The 13,936-nt window shown below is 35.7% G+C and overlaps 1 protein-coding gene across 1 annotated transcript in view; it reads right to left on the bottom strand.

Annotated features, from left to right (window-relative positions):
• Nucleotides 1–13,936, bottom strand: part of GRK5 (G protein-coupled receptor kinase 5) — a 148,607-nt gene that overhangs the window by 41,917 nt on the left and 92,754 nt on the right. The window contains exon 4 of the mRNA XM_034440262.3: nt 11,682–11,759. Coding sequence (XP_034296153.1) covers nt 11,682–11,759 — 78 coding nt within the window. The remainder of the gene's footprint in view (nt 1–11,681; nt 11,760–13,936) is intronic.

Here is a 13,936-nt window from a genome sequence, read left to right as displayed (position 1 = left end):
TTCAAGGTGGCAGGAAAGACACCCTCACCCAGCGAAGCATTTATAATCCCCTGGAACCAGCCTCGTGTCACCTCCCGAGAAGCCAGCACTAACCAGGAGGGACACGGGTCCAATAAAATGATCACCTAGCTGGACTGGAAAAACACAGCTGCAATAAATGATTACACACATTGAAGTTAAGTGCTTTGTTCACACTCCAGTGCATTGTGAAGCACCATTTTCAAAAGCTTGGCATAGTTGTACTACTGAACCATTCCCATTTAGTTTTATTCATAGTTTGGCCATTTGCATTACATACAAATAAAGGTTCACAGATGCAGTCTCCATGAAAAATGGTATTTATTCATATCTCCCATTGCAGTGAAACAGAATTTGAAATAGCTAGAGTCACGATGCTTCATTTGCTTTAAATAGTTTGATGGATATAAACAGGATCTATGAACAAAATAATGAAGGAACAGCTGCATAAAGAAGGATAGACTCAGTTACAGTGGTGATGAGGGCACAGTTAGAATTGCTGAAGGACCAGATGAGGGATAGGTTGTCATGGGAAAAAAAATCTAGACGGTCACTAAGAGTTAATTATCACTGTAATGATGTCATCCAGAAGTTTCCACAATGGTCTGACAGAATTTAAGTCTGATAACTTAGCAACTACTTCTGAATTTTGATTTTAAGGAATACTCCGCTGGAGCATCTATCATTTCCACAATAATTGCATTGTTTACCATTTGCTCAATAGCCTTACAGTATCTAAAGCAATGAATATTTAAGCCTGGAACAAAGGAAGAAAATCTCTTCAATTCCCCTTTGTCTGAAAGTGTGGATCCTAAGAGACGATGTCAATCTTTTTGTTAGGTATGAATTTCTGGGCAGAAGCATGCAAAACCAAGATATTTGTAGTACCTCTGACATGAGTTCCAAAACATTGATAATGCATAGCTAATTTGTGTTCTAATTTGAAGGGATAAATATGCAGCACATTAGATAAAAAATGATGTTTTGCCACAAGCTTGGGGAAAAAGAGGGGAACAAACTGCAAGTTTGAATAATGGTGAAAATTATGAATTACTGTACTATAATTGAAAAACTTGATCATTTTTATTAAAGCTTTTTTGTAGAAACAATACAGTTGTGTGTTATTAAAACATACAATTTATGTGTTTGAAGCTCATCTCTGCTTCAAAGCCAAAGAGCCAGTGCTGTCCGAAGATGTCTCTGTGGTCATGTGGCCAGCATGACAAAATGCCAAAGGCACACGAAACGCTGTTACCTTCCCACCAAAGGTGGTGCCTATTTTTCTACTTGCATTTTTACATGCTTTTAAACTGCTAGGTTGGCAGAAGCTGGGACAAGTAACAGGAGCTCACCCCGATACGCACCACTGGGGATTCGAACTGCTGAACTGCTGACCTTTCGATTGACATGCTCAGCGTCTTAGCCACTGAGCCACCGCATCCCAAGGCAAGACATCATAATACTTATATTAAATATTTTCCCTGAAGGACCTCAGAAGCATATATATTGTATATGAATACTGATTGAAACAAGCTCATCCTGCTCAACTATATAACTTAATACTGTGCCTTACAGATTCTTTGGATCTCTGTCAAAAATCACATTTAATAAATATATGTGGTACTATGCCACCAAATATTATTCTGTAAAAGTTGTCCATACTACCCTATCTTTGAAATATTGTTTTATTTTCTAAAAAAAATGATGTGTGGAAAATGGCATATGCTATCATCATTTGCCAATTATACATGAGAAGAGAAATAGTCAAAATTGTTTATTTTTGTCTGTTTAAAAATTGTTTCTTTAATACACAATCTGGAAGAAAAAAAAGTTAAACTTGCACTTGGCTTATAAACAGCTGAGTAAAGGCTTGAAAGCAGAGATAGAGAAGACCGTGAGAAAGCTACTGATTCTAAAGAAACAGAAACTTAATCAAGGCAGTCTCTTCATTTTTTAAAAATTCTGGAGCAGCTAAGTCCCACTGATAGGAAAAATGTTTAATAATTGCACAGTCTGCTTATAGTAAACCAATGCAAACAATTAGCCCTGCTAATGTAATCTTTGCCAAAAATAGAACAGCAATGGGAATCAGGGGTGATATAAGGGACAAAATCAGAGAGTATGACACTCCACAATCTCTCTCCTTCTCTCCCTAAACATCTGTCCAGCTGTTCCCCTCTTCAGGAATTCAGTTAAATATACAAAGAGTTCAAACTGCTCACAATACTAGCTTCATATTCTCTCCAACTTCTGCATGGAACTGGATATTCTGAAGGAGAGCAATACTTTTGCTTAACTGAACTACTAAAGTCCCAGATCATGTCAAGGAGAGGAAATCAGAGAGAAAAAAGAAAAAGGCTAGAGTGCTCTTGCCATTTTCTGTTCAGTCTGAAGCTTCTCACTTATTCAACTGAATACTCTAAGGTCATATATCATATCTCATATCTCATTCCTTAACCTGGGGGGGGGGGATAGCTGTAAAACGTAGGTGTTTCAGCTGCAAATTTCCAAGTCAGGAAGTTTCCTATACAATTTAGACTTCTTTTAGAAAAACTAGTGCTAGAGAGGAAAGAAAAGTTAGAGTTGGAACAATGGAAGAACGGGACTAGAGAAGACACAATAATGTTCACAGCATAAAAGGCAATCTCCTAAAGAAGAGAAACTCATACCAAATGTTATTTTTAAGAGGTCTGAAGGACTTCGTAATATTTCACCCAGACTGTTAAGAGAATTCACAGGGTTATTTTTTTAAAAAAATGGATTTGGTATGATTTAATTTTTTTAAAAAAAACTGTATAAGTTAGTATAAAATTTAGGCTGAAACAAAGTATTTAAAGAAGAGAGCATGTGTTATTGATCATAAACATGTTCATGGCTTTGGATCAATACAGTAAGTCTGATCTACTGGCTAACAGGGATGGGATTCCTACCTCTAACAATCATGGGCAATTGGAAACTTGAATAGGATTATTGAAAGGAAGGAAGTGCCCTACTTATTGAGGGAGATGGGACTTGCAGCTCAGTCCCTTTTATTTATTTATTTATTATATTTATATTTATTTATTATATTTATATTTTAAAATTTAGTACTTTCTGTAAGCTGTAATCAAGCATTTATCTGGAAAGCTCTCTAGGTCAACAGAAGCATCTCACACATTTTGGATTATGTACTGTCTGTGCAATAAGCAACAATGATACTGATGAGACTGTCATATTTCTTGATGCTGTTTGTATTATGTATATCACTACAGTTATTAATAGATATATGATATAAGGATGGCATAAAGATGAAGAAATGAGTGAATCTGGTGAAAACTGATAAACATTTGCCATGACAATCAAAGAAATAATTCAGGAGCTAGGAATCTGGATGGCCAGAGATTGTGGTTATCCCAAGGCAGAACAGAAGAAAGAGAAAGGGAAAATGGGTAAAGGTGTCACAGAATGAGATACAGGACTCTGTCACACAAACAAGGGATGACCCAGAGAACAGGAACAGAAGCCTAGATGAAATGACTATGAAAAGAGGATGAAGAAAAAGAAAAAAAAGTTATTTCTTTAGGAAAGCAACTTGAATAAATAAAAAGGAGTCATAGATTTTTTTATTTTTATTGAAATTTATTATAATACAATACACTGTCAGACAGTGTTGCTTTCCTACACAGATTAGATCAATTCTTCCTTGATGTTTCATAGTTCCAAATTCATATATGTATCTTAAAATTTGTATTAACTTTCATCTATTTTTTATTCAATTATCGATCCACCTGTATCAATTATCCCACACTGTATAGTATTCTGTATCCTTTTTTTCATTTAGTTCTAATGTTAATTTGTTCATTTCGGCACATTCTAAAACTTTCTGAATAATGAGTGGTGTATTCTTTCCTTTCCAATATTGGGCATATGCTATTCTCACTGCAATGAGTATATGTATAATTAAATATCTTCTTTTTCCCCCCATATTTAGTTTTTTGTATTCCCAGGAGAAATGTTTCAGGTATCAATTCAATTTTTTCATTAGTTGATTTTTGCAGCCAATTTTGTATTTTTCTCCAATACCTCTTCGCTTTGGGACAGGAGCACCACATATGAAAGAAGGTACCTTGGTAATATCCACACTTCCAACATTTGGGGCTTACATTTGGATACATTTTTGCTAATCTCGCGGGTGCCAGGTGCCATCTGTATAACATTTTATATTGGTTTTATAATATAAATCTTCAACTTGGAATCGAAGATTTAACATGGGACATGAATGTTACTTAAGTACTCAAGTTTGAAAGAAAGCTGTCTAATGAGTCAGGCAGCCTATAAAAATCAAGGAAAGATAAAAGACAAAGCTTTCCAGTTGGGGCTGGAAAGATTACTCATAAGCAAGAGGCAAAGGGAAAAACTAGACCTGCCTGCAATTTGGGGTCAATGGAGGTGGATCAGAGGACAAGTCCCACTCATAAAGAAAATCGACCCAAGATACTAGCTGAAGAAAGGTCTGAGGCCAAAAGAATAAGGTGTGATCAGCATCTCACTGCTGAGTGAACAAATCGTGACTGGAAGAACTGCTTAGCAGTCCATTTGGATTTGGGTCAGGGCCAGTGAGGAAGAGGTGCAAAAGGAAATGAGAAAAGAAGAGAGGTAAGAGGAGGCTATTCCTTGACATTTTTGCAAGACAAGTAAGATTGTTGAATTGTGTGAATAACTTTGGAGTTTAAAGTGCACTTGGTTTTAAAAAAAGAATCTCCCTGGCTGTTGGATGACATACATACAGAGCATGTATTGTTCAAGAAAGCCTCTTAAGAGCTTTGGGCAGGAGGTGAAGAGAATTTGAACTTATTCTTGTATATGTATACACTTGGTTCTAGATCGGTATGTTTATTGTTTAATGTAAGTGCAATCCAGATAATAAAGATGTGTGCTCTATTTATAACTTGAAATGTCTTGGGTAATATTGGATATTCTTGGGAGATTCTGCTGGTAGAAGAGTTGAGACACACATTCAATTGAAAGGATAGGAATTAGAAAAGAAATGTTTCCTACCCTATGGCTGATTAGACTTTTCCCCTTTCCCCTTTCATAGCAGTTTCTCTAAATCACAATCATAAGAACAAATGCCCAAGGAGCTATATAGAAATATAAAATATTTAATATAGAAATATAACTATAAAATATATTTATAAATATAAAATCTTAGCTCAGGTACTAAGGTCTTAACTATAAAGTATGACTAATTCAATCTAGCTAAAGTTCATTGGGATTGCTTTGAAATTGTAGTAGAACAATTTTTTTTTCATTCTCATCCTCAGTTAAGATTACAGGACTATTTTGTTCACAATAGTCTATATTTTATATGAAGAAAAAGACAGTTCAATGTTTGGCCACTTGCAGAGTATGTGTGAAGAAGCAGCAAGCATTTGAGGAAAAATAATTATGGGAAAAACAGTTTATCAATATACATTATCTTGAGTTGTTCCTTTGCCATTCAGAACTATCTTCCTACTAGCAAGGTAGGTACCTTATGGTTTTTTGGGTCTCCCAAACTATAATGGGAGACTCCTAACCCATCATGCATTCTGAGCAGCTGAATGATAGAAAGAAGAAAAGTTACAGATCTAAGCAACATTCCCCATACTAGTAAGGCATGGATAGGATACCATAACATCCGATCTACAGGCAACCTCAAATAAAGATAGAAAGAAAGTGCGAAATAAAGATACAAAGAAACTGCTTAAACTTTTATCACCCACATTGATGCTTGGGCTATAATTGGTACTTAACCAATTAAGCATTTCAATCAGCTGACACTGGTAAACAAACATAAAATGGAATCCCCTCAAGATAAGGAGAAAAACTTTCATGCAATAGTGCACTCCATCCCTCATAAAATTCCACAAACAGGAAAAGATCCATACATCCCATAGGGCAAAGAACAACCTTCCTTTTCAGACTTCACAAGTCCCAGGACAGGAATGCTTCAATTTACATATTTGACATGCCTCACAATCAAAGTTCTTTATTACTATAAATATTACCACTCTTAGTGTTATAACTTTGTGGCCTACCTTCAATTGCTATACTCCATGTTAAGCTGTTGAATAAAGCTATCTTCCTTTTCAAACAGCTACCTGGTGTGTTATTTGTGACCCGGTTCATATTTGACCCAAGAACTTTTCTTCCAACAAGATCAAAGATGTCTTTACCATTACAACTATTATAGAAACTTTTCTATAGAATTAATAAGTAGTACTTAGGCCTTGTTTAGGGCTTAGACCCAATTAGAGCTAACACATTTTCTGTGAGCCAGAGCTGCCTCTTTTGCATGCCATCCAGAGGTGGTATTCAGCAGGTTCTGACCAGTTCTGGAGAACGGTAGCGGAAATTTTGATAATTTGGAGAACTGGTAAACACCACCTCTGCCTGGCCCTGCTCCCATCTATTCTCTGCCTCCTGAGTCCCAACTGATTGGGAGGAAATGAGGATTTTGCAGTAACCTTCTCCTGGAGTGGGGTGAGAATGGAGATTTTACAGTATCCTTCCCCTGCCATGCCCACCAAGCCATGTCACGCTCACCAAGCCATGCCTACAGAACCGGTAGTAAAAAATTTTGAATCCCACCACTGATGCCATCACTTAATTTGCATTAATGATTAAGAAAAGCAATTGAAACGCCAGGCTCTCCTTAACTCATGTAGCATGGACTACCGCCAAGACACAGCAACAGATCTGGAAACTATGCAAACTGTGTCATGTTAGGTTGGAACTACCAGTTAGCCTGCAGAATTCAATGTGTGTCTCCAGGACCTTGGATCACCCTTTTCAATAGTATAGCATTGCTGCATTTCCCTCACTTTGCTCAATCATAATTACAGTATTATTTCTGATAAACCAGTTCACATTTCTGGGCAGTCATGTTCATTAGACGATCCAGAAAAGATAACTTGTTAGGTAACAAATTCATTTTTTTCCATGTTTTAACAATTCCAAACAGAAACAATGTGTTCATATAAACTTTAGCAGTGTTCTTCTTTATAAGAGTGGGAGCTCCCTCTTTCATCGCTTGTTTTAAAAAGCAAAGGGGACAATTTGTTGTTCTTCCCTGTTGTGGAGGTTAATAAAATCAATGAACTGTGGACTTTTGTCTCTATGAATTTTTACTTTAACAGATAAGTCTTTAAATCATTTAACAGTAAATGTTTTTATTTACATAATAAAAACATAACAATATCTATACAATTAATAAACAGCACTTAAGTTACTATGATTAATTATCCTGTCAGCTATATATCTATATCTATATCTATTCTCTCTAAGCTATGTTATCTATGACTACTTTTCCTCAGAAAAAATATTATTATAAACCACCAGAACTGCTCTTCTAACAGACTTCCAAACTGCTCACAGTTGTTTAACGGAAGATCCTAGAAGAGTTAAGACCTAAGACCAAATAGCTAAGACGAGTGAAGATCGAAGAGCAAAGTGTTTCTGACAAGAATCTCCTTTTATACTGCTAACTATCACAGTTAGGGTAGGACCCGGGAGATTCAAACATATTAGCTGCCGTCTGATTGGCTTATGTATCTGTCCATTCCAAAAGCCATTAATAGTCACAGTTATAGAGAAATAAATTTTCTCTAACATTCCCCCTTCCCACTTCTGGCTAGATCAGTGTGTCTCAACCTTGGTAGCTTGAAGGACTTCAATCTCCCAACACTGGCTGGAGGATTCTGGGAGTTGAAGTTCACCCATCTTCAAGCTTCCAAGGTTGAGAAACACTGGGCTAGATTAAGGTGATATTCTTGTCCTGTTCACCTTCCAAAGTTTCCTCGGTTATGTTTCCCCCCCCCCTCAAGAGAAGATAGCAAATAGGTATTCAGATCATAAAACTGATGCAGTTGTTCAATAACTGAAAAGAACTTTGATGGCAGTAACAACCAATATTAATGTTCTATTTAGCAGTGTTTAGTACCTTTCTGAGTCTGTACAGAACGGTAGACAGGGAGCATCTTAACTCAAATTTCTAATCGATTTTGTAAAACAGCTTAGAAAGGAACACAAATAATGATGGCAGGAGAGAAGATCATGAGCTCTGATTTGATTGGAAAAGAAATGGTGGTTTTGGATCTGAGTAACAAGTAAAGGCAACATACTGTTGGAAGAAATATCCATCTGGTTCAGTTCCAAGTGGAGAGAAAGACACTGCAAACATGGATTGGAAAGATGGTTTAATGGTGAAGCAGAACCATCAAACACATTGTCCTTGTGCAGCTGAACACATGGAGTTGAGAGAGAGGGTTATTTATACCCTCTCTTGGGCTTTGAATTTGAGCTTCCTGTTCCGGGGCAAGCTATTGACTACTGTAGGAGTCATAGCTAACCTTGTAGGTTTTCTGAGTCAAGCTTGGTTGAAGCTTGCTGGGTGATTCAATGTTCTCAGGTGATTTTGTAATGTAGTGAGCCCTGCTGCTAGACAATACTATAATGTTCTGGAGGGTCAAATCTTGATTCCTTTAATTATCCTAAACATGGCAACCATAAGACTATAATTCTTGGCTATCAATATTTGTTTTCCATCCAGGTGCTCCTTCTGTATTAGCTGACTTTAAGAGTCTTCTTTTGAGAAAGGCTCTTCTTGCCAATATCCTACTTTCACTATAGCCACTCAGAGTTCATGAATGTTGCGTTATCAGGGTTCTTACTTACTTGAAGTGCCACAATTCTGTGTGTTTTATTCTATGCACCATTTCCTTTCCTATGCACTAAGGCCTTAAGCTACAGCAACAGGGAATGGTGTTAATGAGAAAACTGGTTCAGGCAGAATTTCTCGTTCATGAATATGTCACTGGAATCAGGATCATTTGAAACTTTTTTTTTATTTGCAGCAGAACAATTCAATCAGTCCATGGAATAAAAGAGGCTTGTATTTATTTATAAATGTATTGAATTTATTTATGTAGTTTTTTTTAGTGGTACTTGGGTACCATAGATATGAATTTTCAAACATAGCCGGGAACTGTCACTTCATTCTTCTAAGGTCTTGGATATAATTTTCCAGAAGATGTAGTATTTGGGTCATTTTAGTGCAGAAACCATTTCTATGCTTCATGCAGAGTGTCTGTTTTGTGTACGTGCTTTTATAGGCATAAGACAACTGAGTGTTATGTGAATTTTTTGTTGAGAAGTAAACTTTCTCTCCAAAAATACTACTGCTACATGAGACAGCTGGCTTACTGCTTAACATGACTACACTGATGTTATTAATATATGACATAAAAGATTTGTACCAGATATTTGCAATGAATTTCAAATGCAACAGTTTTCTTCTTTTTTTAAAAAAATAAATCTTTACAGTATAAATGGAAATTCCTTTGGTTTATTTAAAGAGAGTTGTTCAGAAATATTGCTTCTCTGTTACAGAGAAGAGTGAGATATACTCTCAGTGTCTCTTGCAAATACAAGGAACATCACTTTTCTTTACTCAGCTGGGAATTTATCCCTGAAGTCTGCTTCAGCCTGAGAATTGAGGCTGAGAAAAGTTGCTCTTTTCATGACATATTGGGCCAAGCTGACTACATTACATTATATATAGAGAAGAGACAATACCCTAGATATTTAAACACTCATCCGGATTTTTAGTAAACAAAAGTTTTCAAACATTTATTCTCAAAATTTAAAAGAAACCGGTCCTACTGGACAATGATACTAAATGCATGCTATCTTAAGTTTTAAGAAAAAGGATACAATGGTCTTTTTGCACGAATTAGTCTGTTCCTTATGTTAGCTTTCAGGTTCTCAAAATAAAAAAGTCTAGTTTAAAAAAGAAATAGGTTTTCGTTTCTGGTTCTCATAATGAATGGATAATAGCAATTTAGCAATAGCACTTATATACCACTTCACAGTACTTTACAGCCCTCTCTAAGTGGTTTACAGAGTCAGCATATTTCCCCCAACAATTTGGGTCCTCATTTTACCAACCTCGGAAGGATGGAAGGCTGAGTCAACCTTGAGCTGCTTAGAATCGAACTCCTGGAGTGAGCAGTGAGTTAGCCTGCAGTACTGCATTCTAACTACTGAACCACCACAGCTCTGAATAATATGTTCTTAAAAGAGATATAATGTTGTTCCATGGGCCAGGCATGTCTTTTATTGAAAAGGAATTTAAGCAATGCTCATAGACCCAAGTCATAGTTGAGAAAGCTTAGAGATTCCAGGTATCTAAGGCTTAGCACTTCCTTGGTCCACTGCTTCTGACACTGAAGCTACAAGCAAATGAAAATAACAAATAGTCCATTTGCTAACATCAAACTAACTCATAAGAATCTGTGTCCTGCTGAGATTGCCACCTAATGGGTACAGATTCACACATATATTTCATTACAAGTATCAAGATCTAAGCCAAGTTGACTAATGCTCAAATGTCTCTTAATTATTTGAACCCAGCTTAAGTATAATGACCCCTTCATACAAGATGAAAGGGAGCATCTGAACTGAAAAGGATGATGGTGACAAAGCCATTGCTTCAGTCTTGAGGAAAAGTAACTGCTGGAACTCATATGTGGTTATGAAATGAAAAGCGGTGTATTTGAATAGGAAACTTTCCCCAGGAAGCTCAAACAAAGCTTTTTGTGATTAGAAATATCATCTTCATTTGTAAGTTAACATTTAAAAAGTAGGAAATATTTTCTTTAAGAAGGAGACTTAAATATTCTACTACTTTCTCATTTACTGACTATTTCCCAGGCTGTGTTTACATGGATAAAGTCTTGTATAGGAATGATGAATGCACTGACCTGTACGTAGCTGAATAGTAGCGAGTACAGGGGGAAAAGACAGTTGTGCTACTAGATGAAAATACCAAAAGGGATGAAAATAAATCTAAATTCTGCAGACTACATTGGAAGACCTCCATTTTATTAATAACTTAATTATTGTTCAGAAAAATAACCCCACCATACTAATTAGATTACCTATTTCTAGATAAAATGGCTAGCTTATTGACAGCAGTTAATTTCACAGAGAAGAGCATGAAATAAACTGGAACCTACTTTTATAGGAATTATTAAATTTTCTTCTGTGAAAGTGGAGAGAACCACTGACAGAGAATTCAGCCTCGTTTTGCACATGAAAATATATCTATAATGGGATTGCAGCTAAATTAAATTTGTTATGAATGTTCCAAGGTCTTTTGCTTCTTATTATAATGTTCAGATAAATTTTATCACTGTGAAATACCTGGGCTTCAACAACATACATTATTGTTTAACTCTGTAGGTACTGACTTCAATTTGTTTCAACAAGGAGTTCTACACAGCAGAAGATATGTGATTCTGTTGAAAATTGCTTTGAAGAAATATTTTATGTCTACTTGTAACATCCTCATTTCTTTTAGCTCCGTCATACGTTAAATGTTAGAAAAAGTCTACTTTTCAGATTCTGCACATATATATACAAACCGTATACAAACACAGCACCTGAAAGACAACGCCAGGCTAAAATGACTTACTGGTACAGCATCTGTTGATGGTACATGTGGAATAGAGATGTCCAACCAAGCATATCCAGGATAGTCCCACAGATAATTTTTAAAACATTTGTTGCAGAGCTTAATACTATTGAGAAAATATTCATTAGACATAACAGCAACATAAAAGATTTCAAGTGTTCCTTACCCCTGGGATGAGATATTTCATCACAATTTCTTTGCCTTTCTCTCCCAATTTGTCATCTGGAAGTACTTCATATTCTACCTAGAAAAAAGATGCAAAATGATAAATTGTGCTTCATATTTTGCACATGCATAAATATGAATGCTCATGTATTCGTATACTATGTATAAATATTCATATACTTTTTCGGTGGTTGTAAATAAAAACCACATAGCACAAACATTGGTCCCCTCAAATACACCCATGATAAAGGAACAGATCTGTATAACGGTGTAAAATATTTTACAAACCCCTGTATTTCTTTGCTCCTCATCATGCATAAAGGTATATATGAGGAAGGACCATAATAACAATAAATATACTTTTCAACTGTTTTGAATTTGTATAGAGATGCCATATCTCTATACAAGAAGGATCAGGTAGCTTGCACTATGAAAAACTCTACCTGATGAGACATGCACTCTCAAAATACTCTTCAGCCTTAAAGGTCAACTGTCTGCTGAAATTTTGGAACAAACTTAGGTAGACAGAAAAAAGCTAGAAATGAAGACCCAAGTGGGACCTCTCAAACTAGCCAGGATCCATATTAAAGGGGAACCAGTTTACCGTATCCTATCTACATATGTTCATTCATGTGTGTATTTATATGTTAATATTTAAATTAGTTAAACTGATGTAGTTTTGATATTTTCAGTCTAAACATGGTTATAATTCCATGGATGTGTGAAAAAGATTCTCAAAGGTTAGAGTCTCCCAGATAAATGCCAAGCCAATTACTTCTTAATGACAGACAATGAACTTTGGCTCTGCAAAAATATACATTCAATGTGGTATGACATAATATAATAAATCATATTTGATAATGAATTGTTTTAAATGGTGAACCAGCACTTTTAGCAATCTAGTGCTTTTGTGGGTAGAGATTTTCCCACCAATGCTACAGACCTATTTTAAAAAGGGCAGTTCACTATTTGAAGGCATCTTCTTTTGAAAAGGTGTCCAAAGTTTTATTTAAAAAATATATGTAAAAAGAATAGCAGAAGTCTTGAAACTGTTCTTTAACTTACTATATTTCAAATAATTAATTTATTTCTATACATCTAAATGCAAATTTGACAACTTTGCCCTACAGAATTCATGCTGAATCATCTTTATGAGAATAATTTCAGCTTTTAGGAAACATGGTAGCAATTATTAAATTTACTAACGGCTGATTTGAATCTAGGACATATTTAAGAAGCAAATATTCAGAAAAATTAAGATTTGTAAACATGGAGAAAATTGTTTTAAAAACATTTCCCCCACTCCAATCTGGATCCACACATTCCTTTTCTACATCCCTTCAAAAAATTTATTGATCTAGAAGTCCATCCTTCAACTTGGTATCCTCCAGATGTTCAGGACTTCACAGTGGTGTCCAAATCAAACCACTGTGATACCAAATTGATGACAATGATGCAACCTCACAAATGCCACAATTAAGTATTAGCCTAAGGATGTCTGATTCAGGTATGGAAATTGTGACATTTGCGTGATTATGTCTGTATGAACGTGCCATTCTTTGTCCATCCTCCCAACAGACACATTTATTTCATCTTCCAGGCATTACTGATCTTACTATCTAGGAATCAACAAACATCTCAGGATTTATAATGTTCAAAAAGAGTTTTAAAGATTTTGGTTTTTCATCTTCATAAACTACATCTAGGGCACTCCACAGTTCATGAAATTAATGTAATTCATTAATGAAGATCTAAGATCCTCACTGCTTTTTCAAAGAGGAAATACACACTTTGTATTCAAATCTAAAGCTGTTTCTGTCATCAGATCACATGGGAAGAAGGACAAAGCAACTGGGACAAACCTTCTGAAGCTGCCTCTTCAAAGTGATTTGATGAAAGGCATTTCATGTGCACTAATGCACACACTACTCCTTCAAATATTTTACTTAGATTCTTTAAAATGCACAACACTTCCAGAAATAAGTCAATATCGAAATGAAGGCCACTGAAGTCAAAACAAGATAGAGAAAACTCTAACTGCATTCTTCAAAATGAAAAAGGTCTTCTGCAGTCACGACATAAGTTTAAGATTGAAAATCAGGCTTGTCAGATGCTACATCTTTTCTATCCTGCTCTATGGAATAGAGAGTTGGTCTCTGACAAAAAGCCACTAGAAGCATTTGAAATGTAGATTTACAGGCGGCTGTTACGTATAAGAAGTTGGGTTGACAAAATCAGAAATGAGGAGGTGATAAG

Source organism: Pantherophis guttatus, chromosome 6, assembly GCF_059756535.1.
Source record: "Pantherophis guttatus breed Tessera chromosome 6, ASM5975653v1, whole genome shotgun sequence".
Lineage (NCBI taxonomy): Eukaryota > Metazoa > Chordata > Lepidosauria > Squamata > Colubridae > Pantherophis > Pantherophis guttatus.
This window is presented reverse-complemented; position numbering and strand designations above follow the sequence as displayed.